At 41.6% G+C, this 25,870-nt stretch overlaps 1 protein-coding gene across 8 annotated transcripts in view; it reads left to right on the forward strand.

Moving 5' to 3' along the window:
* EML1 (EMAP like 1) overlaps positions 1-25,870 on the forward strand; it is a 130,017-nt gene that overhangs the window by 43,165 nt on the left and 60,982 nt on the right. For 6 of the 8 annotated variants that reach the window (XM_076345436.1, XM_076345429.1, XM_076345431.1 and 3 more), the window contains exon 1: positions 1,808-2,050. The exons of 1 other annotated variant lie outside the window; for it this stretch is intronic. In XM_076345436.1, the coding sequence (XP_076201551.1) occupies positions 1,984-2,050 (67 nt within the window). In that variant the 5' untranslated portion in view covers positions 1,808-1,983. Of the gene's footprint in view, positions 1-1,807; positions 2,051-16,317; positions 16,385-25,870 lie in introns of those variants that run through there. One more of the 8 variants, XM_076345435.1, reaches the window with a different exon arrangement.

The raw sequence follows: 25,870 nt of genomic DNA on the forward strand, positions 1-25,870 counted from the left end.
GCTTATGAATGAAAAGGTCATGAGAAAACCTAAGGGCTCTGTGTTAATTTTAAAGAGAAAGAATCATGGCTCATTTAAAACATTAAGAAAATCTATTGTCTTTAGTATTTTTGAAGTAATTTTCTCTTCCATGCTTTTTTGGGTTTTTATATAATTAAACTACCACACATCTCTGTTATTTTATAGCCCACAGCTATAAAACGCAGTTATTTTTGTCAGATACAAGTTAAGCACCATCAGGCTGGGTAAGTACTTGTGTTGGAGATGACTTCACCTCTACCGATATTGGCACTGGCAATTCAGGAGGGAGCACTTTTCACTCCGCTTTAATATGGAACTGATATCTCTGCCTAATTTTACAGCATATTTTTGTGTTAGCACTACCACGGTTTAGTGGTTGGTGAAAAGACTCATATATATCAAACCCATGCCTGTAAATGGATCCACATAATGGAACTGCCCTGCAAAAAGCTCCTGAAAGGACTGAGATCTGAAGACACACTGTGTTAACTGCTTTGGCATTTTTCAAGATGAAAGATGCACTATTTTTCTTCTGGAAGCTCTTGAGGAGCTTGAAATAAAAATGCCTTTCAGTCACTGGACACTTCAACATCCCTAGCACAGAAATTGAAGCCCATGAGGTATAAAATAATGTTACGATATTACTAGCCACCAGTTTTGTACTGCTACCCTCACCTCACCATGAATGGACATTATAAACATACCTAGATAAAAATATTAAAAAGTTGAAATTATTTTAGTATCCTATAGTGGAAAAGCGTGTAATATCCTTCGAACTAAATAGTTAAAACTGTATAAAATGGCGTAACAAATCACAGTATGTATCTTTTTTTCTTGTTACTGTAAGAGAGTATCAATTACAGTATTATCTTGACAACTCTATCCTGTAGCCAGCTGAATCGCCACTGAAATCAGCGGCGGACATAAGGTGCAATTACACGCAGCCTGTCGCTTCAGTGGAAGAAGCAGGAGGAGCGTCAGATAAACCAGCAATAAGCAGAGCGTTACTGCAGTAAGGAGGGATGCTGAGGCTATACACTGCGCTCTCCGGCTGGCAGGCTGCCCCAACAGCTACTGCAAAACTTCTGCCTCGAATTCAGAGATATTCCCATCTGGAACTCTTTGCATGGCCGTACTTCTGGCTCAATCCTCGGAGCCACTCGGCGGCTATCTCCCTCCGCAGGGACGGGAGGCGGCTCTGCTTCGCCTCGCCCCGATCACGACGCCCCGTCCGGCTGGGTCCCGCGGTCAGGCGGGAGGCAGGGCCCCTCGCCGCGGCACGGGGAACCGGGACTCGCCCCTCTTTCAGACGAGGGTCGGGTTTCGGCGGCGCAGGGGCGGCCTGGCCCGGCGCGGGGTGCCGGCGGGGCCCCTGAGGAGAAATGGCCGCGCCGGCCCCACGCCTGTCGAAAGACGCGGCTCCTCGCTCGTCCTCCCGCCCCGGGGTTCCCCCCGCCTCTGCCCGCGCGAGCTAGCGGTGCCCCGGCCCACCCGCCGCCCGCGCCCGCCCAGCGGCTCCCTTCCCGCGAGATCCCGCCGGCCGTGCTCTGACAGGGCTCCGCCGCCGCCGCGGCGCCGGGATCTCCCCTCCGCCTGCGAGCCGCGGGGCGGGAGCCGCGCCGCCCGCCGCGGAACCGCAGGGCGAGCCGCCGCCGAGCGGGGGAGCCGCCCCGCGGCCGGTGAAGGCGCGCCCCCCACTGCCCCCCCCCCGCCGCCGCGCCGTGACGGCGCCTCGCCCCGCCCCGCCCCGCCCCGCGGGTCTCCCCCCTCGCCTCAGCGGCGGAGCGGAGCGGAGCGGCCGCCGCCCCAGCCGCGGCGGAGTGAATGGGTTGCCATGGCAACTGAGTGAGGCAGGCAGCAGGCCGCCGCGGCCCCAGCCGCCTCCGCTCCTCAACGTGTGGGCGAGGAGGCAGCGGGCGGCCGCCGGGACAGCCGAGGGGAGGCCGGGAGCGCAGCGGCAGGATGGAGGACGGCTTCTCCAGCTACAGCAGCCTCTACGACACCTCCTCGCTGCTCCAGTTCTGCAACGGTAAGGGCGGGGGCCGCCTCCCGCGGCCGCCCCCGGGGAGCGGCGGGGTCCCGGCGCCCCGGCGGGGCGGAGACGGAGGCCGACGCGGGGAAGGCAGCGTCGGGAGCGGGCCTGCCTAGGGCTGCCGGCGGCGTCTCCGCTGCCCAGGGCCGCCCAGCTCCGCAGTGTAACTCGGGGAGAGGGGGAGGAGGGAGGAAACTTCACCCCCCTCAGCCTCCCCCGTTAAACAGCGGGAAACCTGCCAGCCCTCGGCGCCGGGGGGCCTCTGTGAGGAACTTCTCTTGCACCTCCTTCACGGGAATATGTGTAGATACGTGTGCGTATGTGTGTATACATGTACATATTATGTATATGTATGTGTATCTGCCTCAGAGGCAGATCTGGTAGCCCAAGCGATCACCTACCGCTGCGTGTCTCCGCTGCGCGCATGCCAACGTATGTATATGTATACGACCGAGCTGTGAGCGCACGTATGTGACCCTGAGGCGCGCAGTGGCACGCGGCGGCGAGAGCCGTCCCGGCGGCGCGGCGCGGAGCGGCGCGGCGGGGGCAGGTGTCCTTCCGCCCCCCTGCCCGCGCCCCGCTCCGCTCCCTCCCCGGAGAGCCCACCCAGCGGCTCTCCACAGCAGTGAAGGACAGTTTTTAGGTGTCAGATGCCTGTGTGGAGTTAAGGTAGTTGGCCTGCAGTTACTGATTTTTCTTTCTGTTATGTTTTAAGGTAGGGCTAGTGGGGTGGTGGCGTCACCTGGGTGGCAGTGTGACAGGGGAGCTGCTGGGCTGCAGTGACAGGTCATAAAAAAGGAAGAAGGAGGCGAGGAACTGCCAGTATCCTCAGAGGAGGTATTTGGAGATTGGCCTGCATAGTATTTGGGATTATTCAGCTAGCTGGTGTTTACTGTTATTTGGGGGGAAATAAATCTGGTATCCTGAATGTTATGAAGAGTTCTTCATGGTAAACTTTAAGCTCAAAATACCTTATTTTGATTCTAGTTACTGCTTTCTAGCAGCAAAATTGCGAGTATTTGTAATCTCATATTTCATTGAAAATTGATTTGTGGGTCTCTTATTCCTCCAGATTTTAGTAGTGGTCTGGCTTTCTACTGCTATCTGAACAGCTGGAGTCGGGTTCATATTAAATTGCTTCATGACAGCAACTGCATCAAACATAGCTGCCTCTTCTCTTCGAAGAAATGAAGATGATAAATTTTACATTATTTTCTTTGCGGTGTGGTGCAAGAAAGGGACAGGTTAGCAGAAAACTCTAATACGTGTGGACCTTGAGATTGTGGGAGCAGTTTTTCAGGGCACGACGAGTCGCGCGTGTGGGCTGTGCATTGTGTGGTCACGCCGTATTCTCCGGGCTCTTCAGGAGAGAAAACTATGACTGTGTACGGGGGTTGTACGCTAATAGCAGATGCCTGTTTTGCCTAAACTTAATAAATATTTCATTGTAAGTATTTTTAAAAAGAAAACATACAGCAATGTATTTCAAAGTTTATACTCTAACCCATTCATAAGCAAGCTGTCTTCCTACCAAAGTCCCTGGGCTTTGCTTTTACAGTGTTCATGATAGTAGTGTACATATGGGAACAGTAGGAGTAGCAGCACTTTCCGAATAGTTTGAATAAGCAGAGTAGCTTATTTCTGAGAACTGTCACTTACGTTGATTTTGTAACTCTGAGCACCTATTATACATGGTGGAAATAAGCCGGATGTATTTATGCTGTACGTAGGTTTTAAAATCTTAGTTAATCCTTAAATACTATGTTCTAGAATGTGTTACTGATGAGGTCGCTTGCCTAGCTGTCATCTGATTGTAGATAGTGAGCTCAAGAGCTGTTGTAAACGTGCATTATTCTGTGTTTATAAAAGAAAGTGGTTTGATTCAGAAGCCTTTCCTTTTATGAGTTAGCCTTCAGCGAGACTATATTAGATGAGGAAGAACAAGAGAATCAGGCCTTTGAATACTGCCTTGAGGTGATCATGTATTTCACACAGACACACATGACCCATGAGGAAAAAAACACAGATGGAGGAGGCCAGTGAGGGTTTTGAGGTTGAAAGAGGAAAAGAAAATTGCTTTACAGGGAAGTGGAAAGCTTTTGCAAGTATAATGGGTAGTACAAAAGACGATGTGAAGTTGGGAGTGGGGCAGGCATAAAGAAGAACCAAACAGAGCAAGCAAGTGGTGGAGATGTGAAGGAAAATGTGGTTTTGATATAGGGTAAAGTGAAATACAGAAATGGCTGGTAAGCACTCGAAGTGATCATCGCTGTATGTTGAGAGGTTTTCTGTTCTGAACACAGAAGAAAGGATTAATTTTAGTTTTAAAAGTAAAGACATGATGGAATTTTCTGATGGTCTTGAACTGAAGAAATGATAAAGAGACTGCCTGTACATATTGTGTTTGGAAAGATCAGGATACAAAGCCTGCGCTCCTGTCGGGATAACTGTGGGTCACCTGTAGGGCAGCAGGTGAGCTCTAGCCTGGGCCCAAGGACGGCTGCAGCTTCTCCCACTCCCCGGTCCCTTCTCCCTGCTTGGGGCGGGAGCCAGCCTCAGAGGGGATGGGGGAGGAAGGGAGCAGTGGTGGGCAGGAGGTTGTGATGGGGTTGAGGGAGCAGGATCTTGGCTGTTGGAGGACCTGGTCAGAGAGGAGAGGAGTAATATGAGGGCAAACTTACGCCAAGCCTCCCTTTCTCTCTAGAAGGGGCTCTGGGTTCAGGAGAAGAGTTTGGGTCTTCCTCCCCAGTTCTTTACTCATACGCAGATCTAGTCTGCGTGATTGTTTAGTAACGTATTTTTATGGTTTGCAGTGCATAAAAAAAAAATACAGTAAAAGGAGAAGGAAGGGAGAGAAGAAAGGTGAGGAAAATATGTTCGTTTTGAGCTGCATGTCTAAAATCTAGGGCAAATATTTAGCACAGCTAGTTCAAAGACACCTACTTTCTGTAACTGTGTTTTACAGAACAGTAGGGTAGGGTTGGCATTTGAGAAGTGGTATGTTAATGAATGCAAGTGTCAGACTGAGGTAGCATCAAAGCAAGAAATACAAACTTGCAATGGGATTTTGGGCAAGTTATTCCGTTCTTGTTGCCTTAGTTTCCTTAGTTGTAAACTCAGAGGAAGGTACATACCTACTTTGGAGGAGTTTATCGCAATAGTTTGAAATCTCCCTTTTGATTTTCAGAGGACAGTCTCTTCAGATGCACAAAATGTTTTGTTAGTTGCTATGCCTGTTCTGTTTGTTTATTTTTAAGTAAGACACTAAAATAACTCCTCTTAATGCCTGTCTAAGGACAGTTCTCAACTTACATCTCACTTTCTAGGTAATGAAGAACACTGTTGGTTTATTTTGCACGTTGAAAAGTAAAGCTTGGATAATACTAACCGTGCCTGGTTATAGGTACCCTCCTTGGTATTGATGTAACTTTTATGTAGTTCTTAGGTAGGAAGCCATTATGTTTATCTACAGTCAGTCAGGGTGTTAGTAATGTGTTATTTAAGCAGAAGGTAAAAGTGGTAGCATACTAATAAGGCAAGATAGTGTTGAGGTTTTTAGCATCTGCTTAAAAACTGATGGAGAGAACACTGCTGGACATGAAACTGTACAGAACAAGGCACATACTGGAATTATAGACAGTGCTCATCTTGCCTCCAGCTGATTTATTGAGCTGCAAGAGTGATCAGTAGTGATTACAGGCAGGTCAGGGAGGCATGTAGGGTGTGGGCAGAGGTTCATGGGTCCTCTGACCACAATTCCCTATCCATTTATAGCCGTAATGATGACCTAATGAACATGGCCTGCACCACGCTAATGGCTGTGGACAGGATTATTAGCCATGTAGAATGTAAAGGGTGAAATCTGTGATTCCTGTGCTCTGCAAAATGCCTGTGTGGACTTAGAGAAGGAAGTGAGAATTTATCCTTGATTCATTTGCAACTTGTAGCATCTTTCTAATGTTCTTCACTTGGCTAGTGGGAAAATTGTAGCTGTCAAATGGCCATTTCTGCAACCACAGATGCCTTGTTTGACAGAAACTTCAAATTTAGAATATCTGGGTAAAGCAGTAAAAAAAGCGTAAAACAAATTCTTTCTTAATGAAATTGATTTCTTTGGCAAGGGATTCCATAATACTAATTACAGTTCTGTTTAACTGATTACCTGAAGTGTAATTCCTAGTAGAAAAACTTAGAGTTTGAGAAAATTTTGAAGTGATACCAACTATATTAACATTTGCTAAAAAAAGGCAGAATAATAAAAAAACCCTCTTAAAAAGTAACAGTTCCTTTTTGCTCCCTCCCCCCAAAATCACTAAATCATATTATTAAGATTTTTGACAGGTAATAGTTTTGATAACTGTCAGTCACTATTTCTTTTAAGTCATGAAAAGCAAATTGTGTGAATCAGTTCATATACTAGTTTTGGTCAGTTTATTTGAGTTTGAATCTTCTGCTTCTGTAATTGTCCACCATTCCTGAAAATAAATCGAATATATGTACATTTTCTCTCTGTATCTACAAGTGGAGCGATGCCCTGTCGGTGAGGAAGTAAACGCCACAAACAGGAAACCTTTATGGACAGTATTATTCTGGCAGTCAGCTCTTCTTTCCCATTTGACTCTCGTACTTCCTCTCCCTAACCTTCTGAAATACAGCCAGTTACGCTCTTCCTACAGCTGGACCAAAATCGCACAATATAGCATGGATTAGGGAAGGAACAATGGTAAGTTGAACCTTACAGCTTTCAGGTCACTAGTTCGAATCTGTCAAGGGTTGGAAGAGACTGGAATTTGTTTTACTGTGATCACTTCCTAGGAATAATGCAAAGCAAAATTGGATTTAATTTGCTTCTCACTGGGCAGATTCACGCACTGTGTGTATGAAAAGATGTTGCAAGCACATTCAAAAAGATGTTGCAAACATGTTAATAGCATTACTCATGTTTGTTGTTTTTCTCAAAAGCCTATAACAACAGAGACAGACAGACAAACCAGGCTTTCTCATGTTTCGTCTCTAGACCCGTTCTCTCCAGGACAGCAGCATGTTTTGAACTCAGGAGTGGAGGACATACCCTACATAAAGCTTCTATCAGTTTTGTAGGACAGTAGAGATTTTATTACCCAGAATTGCTTGGAGACCATTTTCCTATTTTTCCTTTCACTGAGATTTGTTCTGGCTCTTACAGTCGAACCCTTAAATGTAATGCTGGACTGGACTCTACATTAAGTGTCTGTTTTGCATATTTTGGAGCTATATAGAATATAAGTTGATTTTTTTTTTATCAACTTGCTTCTAGAACTTACTTTCTTCTCTCCTGGAGTAAAAGGGAGGGGTGGCATACAGAAACACATTTTTTTGTACGTGCAGTAATTGAATGCAGAATAAATCAGTACACTATGAAATAAAAATAACTTGCTGTAATGGACACTTTCACAATATATATTGTTAGCCTATTAAAGCTCAAACTATTATTTTTAATAAGACACTGTATAAGTAAAATGAATTCATTGCCCTTTAATTAGCTATGTATTTCCAAATCACGAATTAGTAAAGCACGTTTTAGTCATGGATAGCATTAATTGTAGTTACAGGAATTTAAATTTTTTTTTGCCCTCCCCCCCCCCCCCCCCTTAAACTAAGGTTTTAAAAACAAATGAAAATATAGACCAGTTATGAGAGAATCCTTCGGTGATAGTGAAACCTCAATAGAGACTCTGTGCCAGTGTTAGCAGTATGGAGAGAAACTACAAGTATCAAGTATTTTATCATGAATAAAACAACATACAGAATTGCAAATTAAAGCGTTGGGCTCTCAGCAGAAAAACATGCTTTATCTGATCTTCAAGGAGTTTTTAAAGAATTTAATAGTACTTTATAGAGCTGATAAAATACGTGGTTTAAGTTCTAATTAAGAATAGCAAAACTCAGATTCTTTTATTGAAGCTTAAACCACGTGCAAACAATTCAAATAAGGATTAAAATTATATTAGAAGTACATTATTAAAAAGTGAATACATGAGGAGGCAGTGAGGGAGTACGCCAGTCAGTGATATGTTTTATCCTGACTTCCCTCCTGTTTCTCCTTTCCTTAGAAATTTAAGATGAAGATTTTAAAGTTGATACTGCAGTTCTTTTGTCAAGAGAAATTTTGTGAAGCTGTCATGAAGAACCCGTCTTTTGATCATTAAAATCTCAAGGAAGATGCGAGAGAATAAGTAGGAAGGTTGCATGAAATGGTATAATGACTATATTTTTTGTGGGGCGCTTGCTGTTCGCAAATGACACTAATTGGGCAATCATAAGGAATTGTGAAAGCTTAGAGGGAGTGCAGAAGGAACCATGGATGATGCTGCTCTTCCGTGAAACACAATTTAAAATGTTCGTCCATTACATAATTAAAATGTGGAAGTAGCTCCCTGAGGTTTTTAGGGAGATGGGGTGGGGATAATGATATGTTAACATGATTTCACTAAATTAATTCTTTGGAAAGTAATTAAGTGAGATTGTCCTCACTCCATTACTTCCAAAGAGCAAAATCTGACATGGTCCATCATTTTCTTGTCTTGCTTTGAAATGACTGATTATTGAATAAATATAATATACTCATTTGAAAACTAGTATTGGAGGTCTCTAGCAGTGTTTTTAGATATTGTGGAATGTAGAAACTAATTGCCTTTTTGAATTTAAAACCTGAAATAAACACCTCATTGTGATAAAAGCAGTTTGCATTTCTTAATAGCATAGAATCATAGAATAGCCCTGTGTTTGATTGGAAACTCACGTAAGTTTCCTGCAAACTGGAAAGAAGAAATATTTTCTGGTTTTAAGTGTAACTTCTATAATCCATTGCAGGTCAGTATATGAAACATTGCTACTGGCTTGTAGTCATCTGAGAATTGTATGTGAACAGGTGCCTAAGCTAAGCTTAAGTGAGATTCCTAAGATACAGAATAGATGAGTGCATTTCAAAATGTAAATAGAAAAGATAGAGAAAACAGTCATTGTTTCAAGCTAGTAAAGGCAAATATTTTTTTAATGAAAACTTTGTAAAGAACCTTGTATTTCATGAAAACTAGATGTTTCTTTTTCTTACAACTGTGGTGAAAAACACAACAAACAGAAACAGCTTTTGAGATTCCCGCTGCAGCTCCTGTACACCCAAGTGGGGATGACTGGGCAGTGGTGTCTAGAATTTCCCTGAGGCTATGGAAGGTTTTTATACCCTGAAGTCAGCAGTATTAGGAGCAGCTCTTTTTTATTTTTTCCCCAGGAGGAAAAAATAAAAAAATCATCCTGAAACCTGAGAAAGATGCTGACAGACAGTCAGTTTTGTATTTATTTTATGTGTACTAAAACCAGTTACCACTGTTGCTTCCTTTCCCCTTCCCTGTCCAGCATTTCCCAAAACTGTTTTACACAGACCTATTGCTGCCTAGAAAGCATCCTTCCAACTCCCAAACGGAGATGCTGCTTTAAACAGCTTGCAGGGTCCGGCAGGTGGGTCTTCCTCCTGACCCTGAAGTAAGTGCATCGGGCTTAATGTGTTACATGACATGGTCCTACCACTCAATGTCCGATGAATTGCATGCCGGCGGAGGATGGCTTCTTGGAGGTGAGCGAGGTCTGTGGCTAGATGGGTGGTCTGGCGAGGCTGGCTGGGCCGCAGGGGGCAACAGGGTCTTTATCTAAACTGATAAAAAGCTTACAGGCATTAGCATATTCTGAGACTCAGGCCAGTCTTTATTTGAATCAGTGTCTGCATTGCTGCCTTTTTGCTTTATATCTTCCAAATATAGGCCAAAATAATAGGGCAGTGACAGCCAGGACTATGCTCAAGTGATCTGAAAAACCAGGCCACCTTTTTTACGTTCCTAACTGTGAACCTAAAAATTGAATTTTGAATTGAATTTTAAACTTAAGGAGTTCATGTCCATGGATTATGAGAGGCGTGGATATAAAGCATATTTAAAATAGCTCAATGTAACACAGTAAACAATTACTGATTGGGGCAAGAGACGAAATCCTGATGCTGTGCAGCTGATAGGAGTTTGGCTGTGGACTTCGGTAGGACTGTGATTTCAAACTCTGAAAACACTCATGGCAAACTCCAGTTGAGTCTAAGAAAATGAGGATTCTTAGAAATTTTGGCGCTCATGGTAAAAAATATACACCACTGTAGTTTAGCCAACTCTGTATAATGCCATGCACGGAGGGAGGTGTGAGGGTAGTGGTTTTTTTTTTTCTCCCGTTTATGCTAGACAGTGTGTGTATGTGGCGAGATCCCTGTGGTGGCTGTATTTCAGTTTGGGAATAAGTAATTTCCTCTGTGTTCAGATGTTTTAATGAACTAATTAGGGATCCTTTGGGACAAAAGATTTTATACATACAATTTTTAAGTTAAGCATTTATGTTTTGCAAGGCTCGAGGCCTTTCTCCGCTGAGAAGTGAGACAAGATCCACTTTTAAAATTTGGGGTTTTGGTGTGTGATCTGACAGACGTGTAGGCTGGGGTTAGCTACCGGTGGCATACAGATAAACCTTTTCTCGAATGGTATGCTGCAAGATCTACAGCTGAAGGGGAGGATACTTTAAAAGAGGTATATGTAAGATGCATGAGCTCTGAGATGCTGTATTTTAGCGCTATGTCTACATTAGCAGGGAATGTGGGACAAGAAGAAGAAATCTGTGAAGCAAAACAGTTGGCAGCGAGGGCTCAGGTATCCATCCGTACATCTCTGCATTTACCGTGGACTAGCTCTAGTCTGATGCCGTGTGCCAAACAGACATCAGCACTCACGCGTTCCTGGTGCACTACTGAAGTGCACTTCCAAGACTTTGCCATCATATAAATGAGAGAGGGGTGAGTGGTGATGATCATTGCATGAGCACCCTCTGCGTCCAAACTAAAATATGTAGAGGGAGCATCGTGAGCAAGTCACCACAGGACTCGTGTTGGGCTTGAGCTGCACTTCTGTAGGTCCAAAGATTTATTCACAGTTGTTTATCAAAAAGCTCATTATGGACACTGGTCATGTTCAGAACTGAAAATTAAAAACTCTTTTGAGCAAAGATTAATGGATTGGACAGAACCAAAATGAAAGCTTTACATTTACAACAGTTCTGCTTTATTGAAAGATCTAAACCCAGTCATTTTAAAGGTGGCGGGGGGGGGAGTATGGGTGTAGCAGTTTACCTGGCCTTTTTATTATTTAATAGCTCAGTGTTTCCACCTCTCTTTTTAAAGCTGAATAAACAGGATACAAATGGTAAGGTTTTTGGTTATGGGATTCCTCCTCTCAGTATGATTGATTACTGTATGGTGGGTTTTGTTTAGATTTTTTTTGCTACACTTGACAGTCTGTTATCTGAAAGACTTAGAATAAGCATGTTATCTGCACAAGTCTGAAAAAAATGTTTGACTATTACACCAGTAGTCTTTAAGAACAAATTTATAGCTAAATTAAATCATTAGTTATCTGAACTGTATTTCAGCTTTCTTTTATGACCTGGATGCTTTGTTTTGGTGTTTGGAAACAGTTAAGAAACTGAGTCATGGGATTAAATGTTCAGCTATGGAACTGAAAAATGTTTGCTGTTGTGTTAAGTGAATGCTTTATGACTAAAATTCATGGAAGTTGGAAAATATGTTTGTTGGCGTGGTCTCCCAAGAGCAATGTATCTATATTTACTCATTTTTTATGAAGTTCATAGTTGTAAGGCATTGAAGTGAAGCTTTACAGCAGTGAGCAAGAGTAGTGTGGTTTATTCCAGCATTGTCTCGTGTAAGTTATTTGAGAGATTCCATTCTGTAGCTGTCATTCCTAGGTAGGATACTCTTGCTGGGACCCTAACCTCTTACGTGTGAAGACATACCTCTGGGTGATTGATATGCTTATTTCTAAAATTTGTTTAAACAGGGGCAGTAAATACCAGGGCAACCTACCAGCTATTTTTTTTCTCTTTTCATTTAGCTTTGCCCGGGGGCAGGGAGGGCGGGAAGGAGAAAGGGTTCTTTCAATGTATCTGCTTCTTTTCGTAAGATTTACCTGGCTTCTAATGCATGTTGATGTAATAAAATCATTCTAACTACTAACTTTGAAGATGAGTAACACTATGTGATAATGTTTCAATTTTTCAATTAAATGAAATAATACAGCATAACATAGATTCAGGGGAGACTGAATAAGGGATGTTAAAGATGACGGGCTTGGTCCTTTGGATGTTATGCGATAAGAGGGTGTATAGGGTTGCTTAGGAGCTGTGGGAGCTGGAAGATAGTAGTATAAAATTCAGGAGACTCAGGTTAAGTGGATTGTGGTCTTGGGAGCAAACCTGATGCGCCCCGCTGCGCCCCGTTCCCATTTTCAGGCTACAATAGCTCAGGCAGATAAGCTGACATATACCATGCTGCTGTTTGGGAGGAAGATCTTGCTTCCCCTTCCCTGTCTTGCTCTCTGTGGTTTTACCCACTCAACACTTGACAGGCTAATTTGTCAGAGTTAATTTAATATGCTAACCCAACAGAAAAAAAATCTCCGCAGTGTTTGTGTGTGGTATTTTGTTTTTGCTTTTGCTGGGTTAAGTTTTCTGCCAGGTTGGAGAATTAAATCAGCTTCCAGAGGCAACAGAAGATAAATTATAGGAGTAGCGGGTGCTGCAGGCAGACTGGGGGCTTCTAGATTGGCCATTGTGTCTTGTGGAACTGGACCCTTGCTTTTGTCATTGCAGCTGCTTGTGGCACCATGTGTTGCACGGCATCGATAAATTAATCCAAGTTAGAAGTGATACCCATCTGTTTTGCATTGTAGCAGGTAGAAGTGATCCCCTTCTTTTTTCTGTATTGTGCCAGGCGTACTGGTGGTAGGCAAAGTTTTAAAACAATGTGTAAGGCAATACAGGGAGAGGCAGGCAGCCACTAAAAGACTGTAATAAAGAGGAAAAGTACTTTTTGACTGCTGCAAGCATGATTTATAATTGAATTAAAAGTTCATATGGGTGGAAAATTACGTATGCATCATAAATTTAATTTTCAATCCAGTTACCCATTCAAAGCACAGTGTTCTAACATAAATTTTTTTGCCATTGAGATTCCTGCATTTCTTTGAATGTTTAGTTTTCGTGGTTGCTTTCATGTGTGTCTGTGTGTGTTTTGTTGTGGTGTTTTTTTCTCCCTGGAAGCTATGAATCTCAACATTTTTTGTAATTCTTCTCATGTTCTTTGCAGAATATGAAATCACATTTGGTTCAAAAAATGTAATGGCCCCAGGCGCACAGGTGTACTCATATTTTTATACACAGAAATTTTAATTCTTAGTTGCATATCATCTATTTTTTTTCTTGCATTTTCAAACTTTGTAACTATGTATTTCTTAGAATTTTCTTTTGTACTTTTGAGAGAAAAGTGTAATTTCTATCAAAAGAACAATGATCTCTTCTTCCTTATGTCGCCCTTCTTGGGAACATACTGGTTTCAGAGGCACATTGATCAGATTATTCCACAACTTTGCAGGAAAAAGCATGCCCTAAAAATAGAGCGTGAAATTAATCGGTAACAAACATCATTGGTGTGATGCTGCTGCTCAGTTCTCAGAATCAAGTCTGGATGACTGTGACTGAAGCATTTCTCGTGATTACAGCAGGTTCAGTGCAAGGGGAAGAAGAAGATCCACAAGATCTCTGTGCGTTGAAGAATTTAAACAAAAATACTCTTGCAGGAGCTAGCAGTCATCCCCAGTGGTCCCGTATAGGAAGGCTTGGATTAAGAGCCTTGCACGGGAGAGAGCAGTTGTGTGTCTTGTTTGTTTACGCTTCCAAAAAGTTGAAGTAAGCCTAAAGCAGCTCCAGTGATTCCTGCAAGGCTCTGTAGGATTTTGCAAAGCCCAGAAACCATTTGCTCGGTGCTGGGTTATTAACCGTGGTAGCTGTGACTTAGAAGGTTGTGAGAGATTTGTGTGCATATTGTTCCAGGAGGGTGTAACTTCAGGGTTTTTCTCATTTCTAGTTTTTATTTTTGAGTTTTTAATTTAAAAAAATGTTTAGCCTCGGGGAGCCCTCTAAATCTAAGCCTTTTACTGCCTCCTGAATTTGGCAGTTGCTTCTCTTAGTTTAAGTCTCTAGGCATGTGCGATGTGAAGCTTTGAAGTAGCTGCTGCCTGGCTGAAGCCTCTCGGGGCAGGGAGAAGGGTAATAAAGTTCGTGCTTTTGACTTTTTTTTTCCTTCCAGCATGTAGATATTTTAACAGCTTAACACAAAACACAAGAATAAGTGAAACTGCAGGTTTTTAGTAAAGACCCTAAAAATTATAGAATTGCAAAAGCTGTGTATCTTTTGTGGTTTGGTTTTAATTTGGAACAATCACTAAAATCAGCGGTGGGGAAAAGCATATATATTTTTGCCAGAGTTTTAATATCTAGTGTTAGGAACAGGTTAATCCATTTAAGAAGTGGAACATGAGTTTCAAGGGGGAGATATTTTGTTACAGCCCAGTTTTCTTAGATGATGTCCCATAGACCACTGGCAAGTACCAGAAAAGATGAGGAAAGCTACTTGGGAAAACAACACAAGCTTTTCAATCTTTGTAATTCTGGTTCTACACGGTGTCTGCAAGTCCCATACTCAGTTCAGTGAGCAAACATTTGCAAAGTCCATGGCAGTCTGTATCCCAAGCAGCAACCATGGGAAAAACCTCTCTGCCTTCACCTTTCCTAGCAAAGGCTCTTAGATGCTATCTCAGCACTGCTCGTGTACTTCCCCCAAGAATAAAATATGTGTAGGCCACCTTCTCCTGGCTATTCCTAAATTTTTCCAGCCTGGCTCCCTTAAAAAGTGTCTTGAGGGAGTGGATTAGAAGTAGGACAAATACATCAGAGAGGGAGAAAAGCTATTGCAAACCTCTTGACTTTGGTGAGTGGGTGAAGTTCTTTCTGCTTGGGTGTTCCCAGCTGTGGCATGGAGCACTTCCTGCATCACACGGGTTAATATTAACTAACATTACTAGATTTAGTATTAGTAATTTAAAAACATTAGTGTTAATGCACCCATTGCTCAGTTTACCAGGCTGTCTGGGTTCGTCTGCCGCAGAGACCTGAGCAGCATGGGGTGCCATTTCAGCTGTAGTCTAGGGCACAAGCCCCGTGCAACAAGGGGAGTGTGCCCCGTGGCACTCTGCAGAGGCACCAGCGTTGTTCAGACCTTAGTTTATTTAATTAATTTGAACCATTTGGTTCTGGGTTGAGTGAGGCAGCTTGTTGGGGTTCTGGATCAAAGTTGTTTAATCGGTCCTTACTGATCCCTGATGTTCAACAGAGTGAAACCTTGTTTTGTAAGCCAAGGAAAAATAACTGTTGTCATGACTTCTGTGCACTGTGGAAGCTTTATCATTACTGTAAATGTAGTAGTAAGTTTTTTAGTAGAAACTTTATTTATCTTATTATTAACTATTAACTTATTAACTATTGTTTAATAGTGTAAGAGATCTGTTTTTACTTGTAGTTTATTGTAGTACCTTTTGTTCTGCTGCATAGATATTTATTCAGTTTCTCTTTGTGTATAGCCATTTGTCATACTAAAATTAAATGTTAGACCTGTATAAAAATTTAAAATAATTCTATGCTGGAAACAGCAATTCTGTGACTCCCTTGACAAGTCAGCAACTTGCATGGTTGTGAAATCTTTCCTCTTTTTTCCAGTTACAACCAGTAAGAATTGATATGTTGTTGCTCTTACGAGTCCCTGTTACCTGTCCTTTAGCGAGCTATGGTTAAGAGCTGTATGCTAAACCTCAGTTATCGTATGTTGCAATCTGTATGAGCTGAATTCCCACTTCTGTGTCTGTGGGAGTGGAAACGTGAGGCAGTGAAATAAACTCAGTCCTTCAAGGCTCCTCCCAAGGTGGCTGGCGCAGGGTGCAATGAAGTCCAGGGGATTCTTCTGACCTTTTGTAGGCACAAACCTTGGGAAACAAATGAGCATTGGTAAAGTGACTATGTCTCTCAGAATTTTTCAGCCTTTTTTTTTTTTCTTCTTATGATAAAAGTAGCAGCTTTAAAAAAAAAAAAAAGCTTTTGACACTTTTGACAGACTTCCACATGATAATTAGATTGTAAAAAGAAGGTGTGGGTTGGCAAGGCATTAGATATGAATGATATGCAAGTTCGCATGCATTTTTCTTTAAGCAATGTTGTTGTGCTGAAGATGAAGCCCTCTGAACAGTTGTGTAAAGCAGAGGTTTTAAAGTGAAAACGAGTTGTATCTGTTTGAAAGAATCCAAGAGAAGCTGGAGCAACCTACTGGCACTCTCATTTCTATTTCCGAGTAACTCCTTTGTCTAGGTAAGAAGTTCTTAATACAGCATATTATGCGTATAATCTTAGAACTGTATTAGCTTCCAGTTACACCCAGTGTCTTATTTATTCACTTTCAGATCAACTTTCTGGAATAATAACCTTTTTCTTGCACTGTATATTCTGAGAATTACCCTTCCTGCCCTTTGCATCCTGTTGAGGGCACAGGAAAAAAACGGCTGCAAGAGAAGATGGTTTCTGTGGTTTGTATCAAGGAGGAGGAATGGACAGAAGGAGGAAAGATGAAGCAGGGCTTTGATGCAGCTATAGCATATCAATTAGTCCAAAAGGAAATGGATTATGGGGAGATATGCGTAAGAGAAGAAAATACATGGCATTTAGTATTCTTGTGGGATTTTGGGACATCCAACTTAATTTGGCAGGGTATCATCAGCAGGTCAAACGTAGTGGTGGCAGCAGAACTGGGTTCAGGTATTTGCAACTGTCCCCTCTCCTTCTGCCATGTTTCTGTCCGCATGCTTTGGGTTTTGTGCATGTTCTGGGTGCTGTGCCTGCTGGGAGCCTAATTTCATACTTTCCACCTGCTGGATCCCAGCTCCTTCCCGCGACAAACAGGGACCCACTCCTACCTGCTGAAGCCCCCTGAGCTCCCGGCCTGGCAGCGCTGCCAGCTCTCTGCAGTAACTCCTGGTGGGAGGTGCTTGCCCCACGCCCTGGGACCGTGACTCCCGGGTGCAGCTCACAGGGGTGATTGCATCCCTGCGTGTACTGACTTGAGATACAGGGCAAACTCTTCCATAAAGTTAGTAGCAGCAACAGCTGCCTGCGTTGCAGGGACTTGTCCATGGGCAGTCGGGAGGCAGTTGTGAGGGCCTGGTCCATGCTGCCAGTGCTTAGATACTATTTTCTTTGCAAATTTTTAGCACCATTTTGATTTCTTGAGAGAAGGTCAGGCTGAGTTCTGGAGGACTCAGCGCTGTCGGGGGGACCCTTTTCCCACCACATCACCACTCTGTCCCTTTTGACAGGCTGTGAGTCTTCCAGAAATCAGATGTGAGCTGCCAAAATAGCAGATGATGTTTCTGCTGTGTGTGCTGTAGTCTCTCATAACACTGGTGTTAATCAGGCTTCATGTACAGGTCTCAGCAGCACAACTGAATGTCCTCCAGCCCTTGCCCCACCTGACTGTGTAGTCTTTAGCCCCACAGAACAGCTAAGGAGACCCTGACTGAGGGCTGCAGGGGTAGGGCTGGGTAGATTTTACCTATGATGGACGCAGGGAACATCTTCCACTAGATCAGGTTGCTCAAAGCCCCATCCAACCTGACCTTGAACGCTTCTAATGATGGGGCATCCACAGCTGCTCTGGGCAACCTGTTCCAGTGTCTCACCAAACACTGCGCAGGTTGAAGAGCAGAAGCCTCGAGAACCTGCACCATGAGACTGTAGTCCTTTGCAGAGTTTGTAAGGAAATGCAGATTTCTTGGGTCTTGTCTTTGCTGTAGGCAGTTGTCTATGAAACAAAATATTTTTTTTATCTTCTGGTACAGATCCACGGATGCTAATACACTCTCCTTGCTGTCGGTTGTTTCTGTGGATGAAGTAGCAAGCAGATAGAAACTTCCAACACCTCTGGAAAAATTAGGAAAATTAAGCTCTCCTTTTTAAGCTCTGGGAAGTTAGAAAATGTTAGAACTAAGGCTGCATAATGAAGCTTAAAACACAACTGTTTTATTCATGTGTTACAAGATTTTTTAATTACTTCATCACCCCCTATAATTTTCATAGGAATTGTGCCTCATCCATTTCACAGGCTTTCCCTGAGTCCAATAAATCCAGTAAATGTATTTAATGTAAATTTGAAATCCAGTAAATATAAAGGCAGTAAATTTGATATCCAGTTCAAAAGCCTCTCTTTTTCTGGCAAGGAGAGCTAGTAAGGCATTGAAGTACTTGCAATATAGTAAAAAAAAAAAAATAAAAATTAATGATATTTTCCTAGGAATTTTTCTTTTTTAACGAATAGGGAAGTGGGAACTATCACACTCTGTGAATGACTCTCAAAATGTATTTTTCAATAAAATACTTGGTTTTTTTTTGGTTTTGGTTTGTTTTTTTTTTTTTTACTTGATAGTGTGCTTATGAAGCTATATTGTTTCCATTTAAAAAAAAAAAGGGAGATGTGGGTAGAATATAGTTGCTCGGGTGTGTGACTCCTTTGCCTCGGTGGTGCTCACTGCTACAGCTGTTGCTTGTTGGCTTGATCAACCAGATCATTTTTCATTTCTCTTAAACTTTTGACTTTGCAAATATGAAATGCTTGGTTTTGGTGAAGAATCAAAATTTGGAAACTGTTTGTTACAAATAAGACCACTGAGCATGAGGAGTTAGGTCACTGACCCAGGGAAGCTGTAGCTCTGGGGGTGAGACTTCTCTGCTGTGGAGGGCACCTGATGTCTGGGGGTTTTCCTAAATGGTCATGTTAAATATTGGGAAAATGACCTTCTGATCTATGTATCTTACCATGAGATTGTTTTATTATGTTTGTGTCTTTTATGTAACTAAGTATTTTCATGCTGAAGCTTTTCTGTACTAGACTTTACTTTTGTCTGTCTTCTGCTAAACTGAAGGGTATTTTGAAAAAGGTATCTCCTGCTTGCCTTATCTGGCTTACAAAATTAATGTGCTGTGAGCAGATGTTGTTTTCTGAACTCTCTCTTCAGTGCAGTAGGGAGAAATGTTTTCCAATCAGTTTCAGCCTTTTTCCCACCTCTCATAAATCTAGCAATTCCAAGTTCAGTATGTTGCTCAGCTTATTGCCCATGGAAATTACTGCTCTGTGCTGTGTTGAGGAAGCTTACTATACCTGGGTGCCATTTTGGGCAAATCTGATCACTGGAATAATCTTTACATACTTGGAGACCGCTAATCTGTGTTCAGGACTGCTTTTAAAAGTGTACCTGTTTGAATAGTAAATAAAGATTGTAATGTTAAATGGTGTCCTGGCATGTTTTGAATTCGACTTCTGAAGTTGTAGCCTACAAAAAAAAAAAAAAAAAAAAGAAAAAGAAAAAAAGAAGGGGTCAAAGAGGGGAAGATAAGTAAATAAGTAAATAAATTCCAGGTTCACAAGTGAGAACCCTGAAAATATTAAATTAATTTAGTTCAAGTGGCTATACTTGCCCTACCTTGTGTCTGTGCACTTGGATACAGAGGTCTGACTTAATGGGAGGTCCACCCACATCCAGAGCTAAGAAGGCGTAGGAGAACTTTTGCCCTAAAGCTGTATGGCCATATTAGCCTTAAAGGTTTGTCTTTGCTGGTAGGTTTCACCTTATCACGAAGGTTGAAGCTCAGATGCTTGGTAATCACGGGGCGACAAGAGCTTTATCAGCCAGGCTTTCTGCAGGTTCTGTTGGCACTGGTACTTCAGCTCAGTGCCATTAGGAGATGGCTGTTGGAAAAGGATTTGCTCTGCACAGCCTTCGCCCATCTAATCTCTCAGGTGAAACTCATACAGGAGAAGTACTGACTGCCGCCAGAAGGACATCAGTCCCAGAAAGTCCTTGAGGGAGAGGAACGGTCATGAGCCAGGCTCTGCTTGGACCTTGGCCTGGGGTTTGTTCCCAGCCAAGGGCGAATCAGGCACCTGCTGGCTCTCTCCCTTTTACTGAGGACTCTCTGTGTAGCCTTGGGGAGATACAATACTGCATTAGTTGATCAAAGCATACTTGTAAACTTTTTTCGACAAACATGAAAGCTATAAAATAAATTATCTGTCTCCTCCTTCATCTCCTCCTCCATGAAAACCTGAATTTCTTTTAAAAATAGGCAACGTGCACGTCGTCGTAGCATTGCCAAATGCTGCAGAGGGTGGGGCAAGCCTTGGAGTACAACTTCTTCGCTCTCACAGGGCGGCAGGACCACGCTTGCGTAGTGTGCTGGGAATGGCATTGCAGCTGGGTGAAATTTGTGACAATGCTATGCACCCTGCTGTGGTAAAAATAAGAATATGATCTCATGCTAGGGAATCCAGTTAAAAATGAAAAGAATGCAAATTGTATTTAGTTAGAGGAATTGCATTTTAAACCAAATAATTTTTAAGATTATGTATGTTTCTCTGTTTCCTGAAACAAACTTGTACTAATTTTTTTTTTTTTTTAAGGATAGGGAGTAAAGGGATTTTTTTCCTTCTCTGTGTCCTAAAAAGCCCTAACGCAATCCTCTTCCTGGTTATTACCAGGACATCTAACACTCTATGAAATTCCGTGTCTCTGGCTGTATTTGAGTCCTTGTCAAGGGCAGTTTGTTCTTTCTGCATTAATGTCAGTAAAGATTTTTTGCTGGAGAGTGGGAATGTGTGATCTGAAGATTTTAGAATAAAAAATTATATTACTTAGCATAAATTATTGGTTTACTATATAATAAATAATTTTAAATGGTAGTTTTGATATCTGTCAGAATTAAATGAAAGGAAGACTTAACCCTAATTGAACACGAAGATGGAGAATATGGGAAAAATTCCAGTCTGTTGTGGGCATCCTGTGTGCTTTTTTCCCTCTCCCATCCAAGCAAGGTTGTCGCTTCTCATGAGCACTAGATTAACTGGCAATGGTGAAAAAAATTGTACGGTACTGTGAAAGACAGTACTGAACAAGACAGGTTTTAAAAGAAGACTTAAAATAGTTTTCTAAATTTGAAAGAATTTTTTCCTTTAAATATTTAGATTGTGATTTGTCTTTGTGACAACCTGTAATGAAACCTAATGTTATACTGCATTAATTTCAGAAACTAAAATATTCACAAGGTACAGAGTTCTGGAAAAAAGTCAGACCGCTGCTGGAAGTGAAACCATTAGCTGAGGACAAGTAACCAGAGTTTGCAAAAGTGATAAATCTGCTTTTGACATCAATAACCCCTTCTGCAGGTGCAGGAGGAATGTTTTGTTCTCTTCATATTATGTCGCTTACTTTGAGTCTACAGAAAATTCAAAAAGCTGGTAAGCCTTTAAGAAATGTAAATGCCGAATATTGCGGGGGGGTTATATCTTACAAATAAATGCTGTTGATTAGAGGCTGACGTTTTCCAATTCTTAATTCTCAAAGCATATGCTTATGAAATAAAACACAACTATTTGTAATTGATAAGTATGGATTTCTTGCTATTGATGTAGTCTCAGTTTTAGTAAATCTCTAATTTCTTAAATGGAAAAAATGTTTTATTTGCTTATGTATTTCTGAAGTTTAATAGTGTTTTCAATTTGGTTTTTAAAACCTTATGCATATATGATTATAGTTTTCATTAAAATGCAGATTATAAGAAATTATAGGTAAAAAGTTAATGGTCCGAGTAAATTTGAGTATCAGTTGCCGTTCTAATATCGAATATGAAAGTGAAGAAATGTATGCTAATGTAAGTAGTTTCTTAAGTGTTTATATAGTGCTGTCTCTAACGTAAAGGCTGCATTTAATTGCAGATCAAAGTGGCTGATATGTCTTAGTGGTTTCTTGCTAGTGTCAATCAACTTTTCTCTAGGAAAATAGCTTAAGAAGTACACAACAAACAAGATAAAATAAAATTGGTTTGTAATGCATTATCACAGGCTGACATCAGTAACTTTAAAAAGATGTTTTAAATCGGTTGTCTTGCCTTTTAAATCTGTCCGGACTGCAAGTAAAAGTAAATCTTTCTGCTTTACTTGCATATGGCATAGTTGAAGAATCCAGTGGAGACATCCTTTTTTTTATTTATTTTTTTTTTCCCCCCAAAGACAGTGAAAATATATTGAACTAAGTACTGATAAAGTTTCTAAGAAACGTTTTGCGTGTACCAGTGTGTGAAGTTTATTTGCACATGGTTTAAAACGTCTAGCAGAAGCAAATCTTGCATCTAAGTTGGTTCTTTTTGTCTAACAGTGCTAAAGAAAATCTGAAGTCTTATTAGCGTACATCACGAGACAAATTTGAATTCATCCCTTGCTAGCTTTTGTAGGATGACTTGAACGTTGAGCCATAGCTGTGACATGGAGATGAGACTCGTCGTAAATGTTCTCCCATGTTCCACAACCTGCTTTTCTTCTCTCCTTAAGGGAGTGGTACAGGCACATCCTCAGCACATCACCAAGAAGATAACGTGGTAAAACACAGCCCAGCTCTTCTGCCCTGAGATACCTCGATTAATTACCCTACTGGTTCCTTTCTTTACAAGTTTGTGTTAGACTGTATCTTCAGCTTCTTAACTAGGCAGATCCCATGGTGTCACTTCTCTCAAACTGCTATCCTTGTGTTAATATTATGCTACAGAAGGTCGTCTTTATTCTCCTGGCTTTTGTTCACAATGTTGGTTGGGGTTTTTTTTATGGTACGGACTGATCCCAGCGTAATGTGGAGGAATGATAATTTGTTAAAACATTTTCTATTGATTTCGGTGCTCAACAGGGCCTGCACAGTAACTCTGAACTGTAAAGCATTTACATTGATAGACTTCTTCTGGGGAAAATTTCTCTAATTTATTGATGTGCCAAAAATTTCTTCCATCTTCCACTTAAGCACTATTGGAGAAGATAATTTTTAACTGGTTGATTTCCAAATAGAAGCTCATCTACCATCCTCTGGGGAAAAACCAGTAAGCTGCTGGTTATAGCTTGACAGCTACAGGCAGGTCAAGGGCACATGCTTATAATTTTGCTACAGTGATTGCTGAATAATTAGCCACGAGGAACTTTCTGAGAATTTTCTGTTAAGATCATTTTCTTCTCTCCCATTTCGTTAATGAATACAGTGCACCCAGCTGTGAGGCTCTGAGTGATGATTGCTATTATGGATTTGTCCTTTCAAATTCTGCTTCTAATTTTAGGAAGTTATATTCCTCATCTTTAAGCTTCTAGTGGTAAAACTGTAAAAGGACAAGTTATTCCTCAGTGAATGTTGGGAAATACAGTAATATGATTTTATAAATACTGGACTACAATAGCTAACTATTAGAGGAGGGAAAATACTCTTCACAAAAATAACCATCTGTAGTCCATGTATAGTGGATGAACAAATACTTGGATTACAAATTTTTTATTAATACAGTTTAGAAGTGGTCTGTTCTCACAAGATGATGCTTTACATTACTGTTCCCGTGGTCCCTTTTAGATCACCTATCTCTTGGGTTCCCAGTGCAGTCCAGACTCCGGCATTAGGCAGATGTGTGGGATAGAGTTGTCTTCTTCCCGTTTCCTCCTACACATTCATACCTTGTGAGGATATGGAAAAACTACTCTGGTCTGTTCAGATTACCTACTGTGAGATGTACCTGATTGTACGCAACTAGGGCATCTCTTTGCAATGCTAATCACTCTTATGTTAAGTACGTGCATTAGAATAGGGATTGAACTGAAAAGTTGTCCTACCTGTTCAAAGACTATGCGTATATACATATATAAGCTTATAGATAGGCGTGGTATTGTTCCTGTAGCTATCGGGTTTAAGTTCTTCATAGTCAAAGCTTTCCAGCTAAAAAAGCATATATGGTGCTTGCACTTTTATCCTATTATATATACTTTTATAACAAAACACAATTAGAGGATTTGACATAATAAAGGCCATTCCTTTAGCGTTCAGCTGGCAACCAGTTTCGCTTTCTGAAACTTCATGTAAAGCAACATGGTTTTACAGTTTTAACTGTAGTTAAAGATTTCTGTCTGTTTTTTCCCTAACCACACAAAATAACAAGATTAAATAGGATAACATTATTTTGGGCTTTAAATCCACTTGCTTCTCACAGTGGAAAGCTCTAATCTGGTCAAATCAGGGTCTAGCAGACCAGTCCAGTATGTACCAGAATTTATGATAAGCTGTTGCCCATATGTGTTGTCATTGTCCCCAGGAGACAAGCCTGGAAAGCTGCTGCTATGTTTCAGGTACGTACAATGTTTTGCATTAGAAAAGTGGACAGAGGAAAGATATTTAGTCTGTGCAATACTGTCAACACTAATCTTTTAAACAAAAGAGCTTGGCGTGGTGTTGTCAAAGGAAACTGACCCTGCTGTTTTATTTTCCCATTGTTCTCTTGCACAGTGAGTCTTTTGGTCTGCAAACGACCGCTGACATTATGCCACAGAAATTGCTACAAGGAGAATACTTGGTACTTTCCAGATCTTGCATTAAGCCTGGCAACGGTGTGGTGGCTGCATTCCCCTGTTCACGTGCCACAGCGAATTGCTTGTGTTCATTTTGCGAGATGTTTTCATTTTAAACCTTGGATGGTTGTGTCTTTTCCTAATTCTCCTTTTTCTCTCTGTTGGCTGTCAATTCAGACAGACTGTATCTGTCAAATAGGTTGTCTGACTGACTTCTGTGCCCCAGACTCAAAGATGCATGAAATGAACCAAAAAGGGAGGACAGGATTTTGAAGACGTAGGAGATGCCTGATTCTATGCCTGCCGCAGAGGGATTTTTTCTGCACTGTTAGAGTTTCAAGCTAAACAGATGGCATTGAGAGAGGTGAAGCGGAGAGGTCATTTGAAAGTTAGTGTTAGTGTGACTCCCAGGGAGCTTGAAGAAAATAGTTTAAGTAACTCAATTACTTGCATGAGATCTCAGTGATGATGTGGGCAGGAGAACAGGCGGTTGCCACATGTGCACCAAGTAACATGTGCCACATCTGATAGTTTTGCAGAGTTAGTGGAGTCTGAAAAATGTGGGCCTTTACGGGTGGAAAAATGTTTCTGGAAGTGTAGCATCTTCACTGTTCTTACCTGCTTGCTAGTATGCTGGGTCAAATCCAGTCTATAGTTCTCCCTATCTAAATTCAGCTGCGAGACTGTGCTTTTTTGTTTGCTTGTTTTTTTAATAAATGCTATTCTTAACTTTCCTTTGGTGTCATGGGCTTTCTCAGCAGCTACTGTGTTCCACCATACAGTTGGCTGTATGCTGGGGGTGGAGAATTCCTTTCTGTCCATGTGCATGTTTCATAAGGCTCTAGTAGCGGTCCTAAAGTTCATAGCGATTTCCAAGGAATGTAAATACTTGTACCAATTAATTTCATGAGGAGTGCAGAGTGTGATACACTTACCAATATCTCTGAATGATGGACAGTATTCCTACCAGTTAAGCTCAATTCAGGCTTGTTGGCACAATCTGTATGTTTATGGTAGAAGAAGGGCATCTCTATGTGCAGGTGATGCTGCCTTTTCATTGCCATCCTTTGCCATGTTTTCCATCGTGTGGATTATCTTTAATTTTTGCCAGAGACCACTGCTGGAAATTGCTATCCCCAGAAGGCTTAGATTTTCTTTTCAGATGTCCTGCAGAGTGTCTGAATTCAGGGGCAACTCTGGCAAAGACTTTAAGATGCTGCTTTTAAATTGTATTATAATAGTGTCTAGCAACAACACCCCCATCAATGGCTAGGTACTTTATGATCATATAATGCACAGAGTATATCCTGAAAAGTTTTGGAAGCACTTCAATTTGATCCTGTTACTTGGTGCTCCAAAGACACCATGTAGATTGAATAAACTCAAAT

Source organism: Aptenodytes patagonicus, chromosome 7, assembly GCF_965638725.1.
Source record: "Aptenodytes patagonicus chromosome 7, bAptPat1.pri.cur, whole genome shotgun sequence".
Classification (NCBI taxonomy): domain Eukaryota; kingdom Metazoa; phylum Chordata; class Aves; order Sphenisciformes; family Spheniscidae; genus Aptenodytes; species Aptenodytes patagonicus.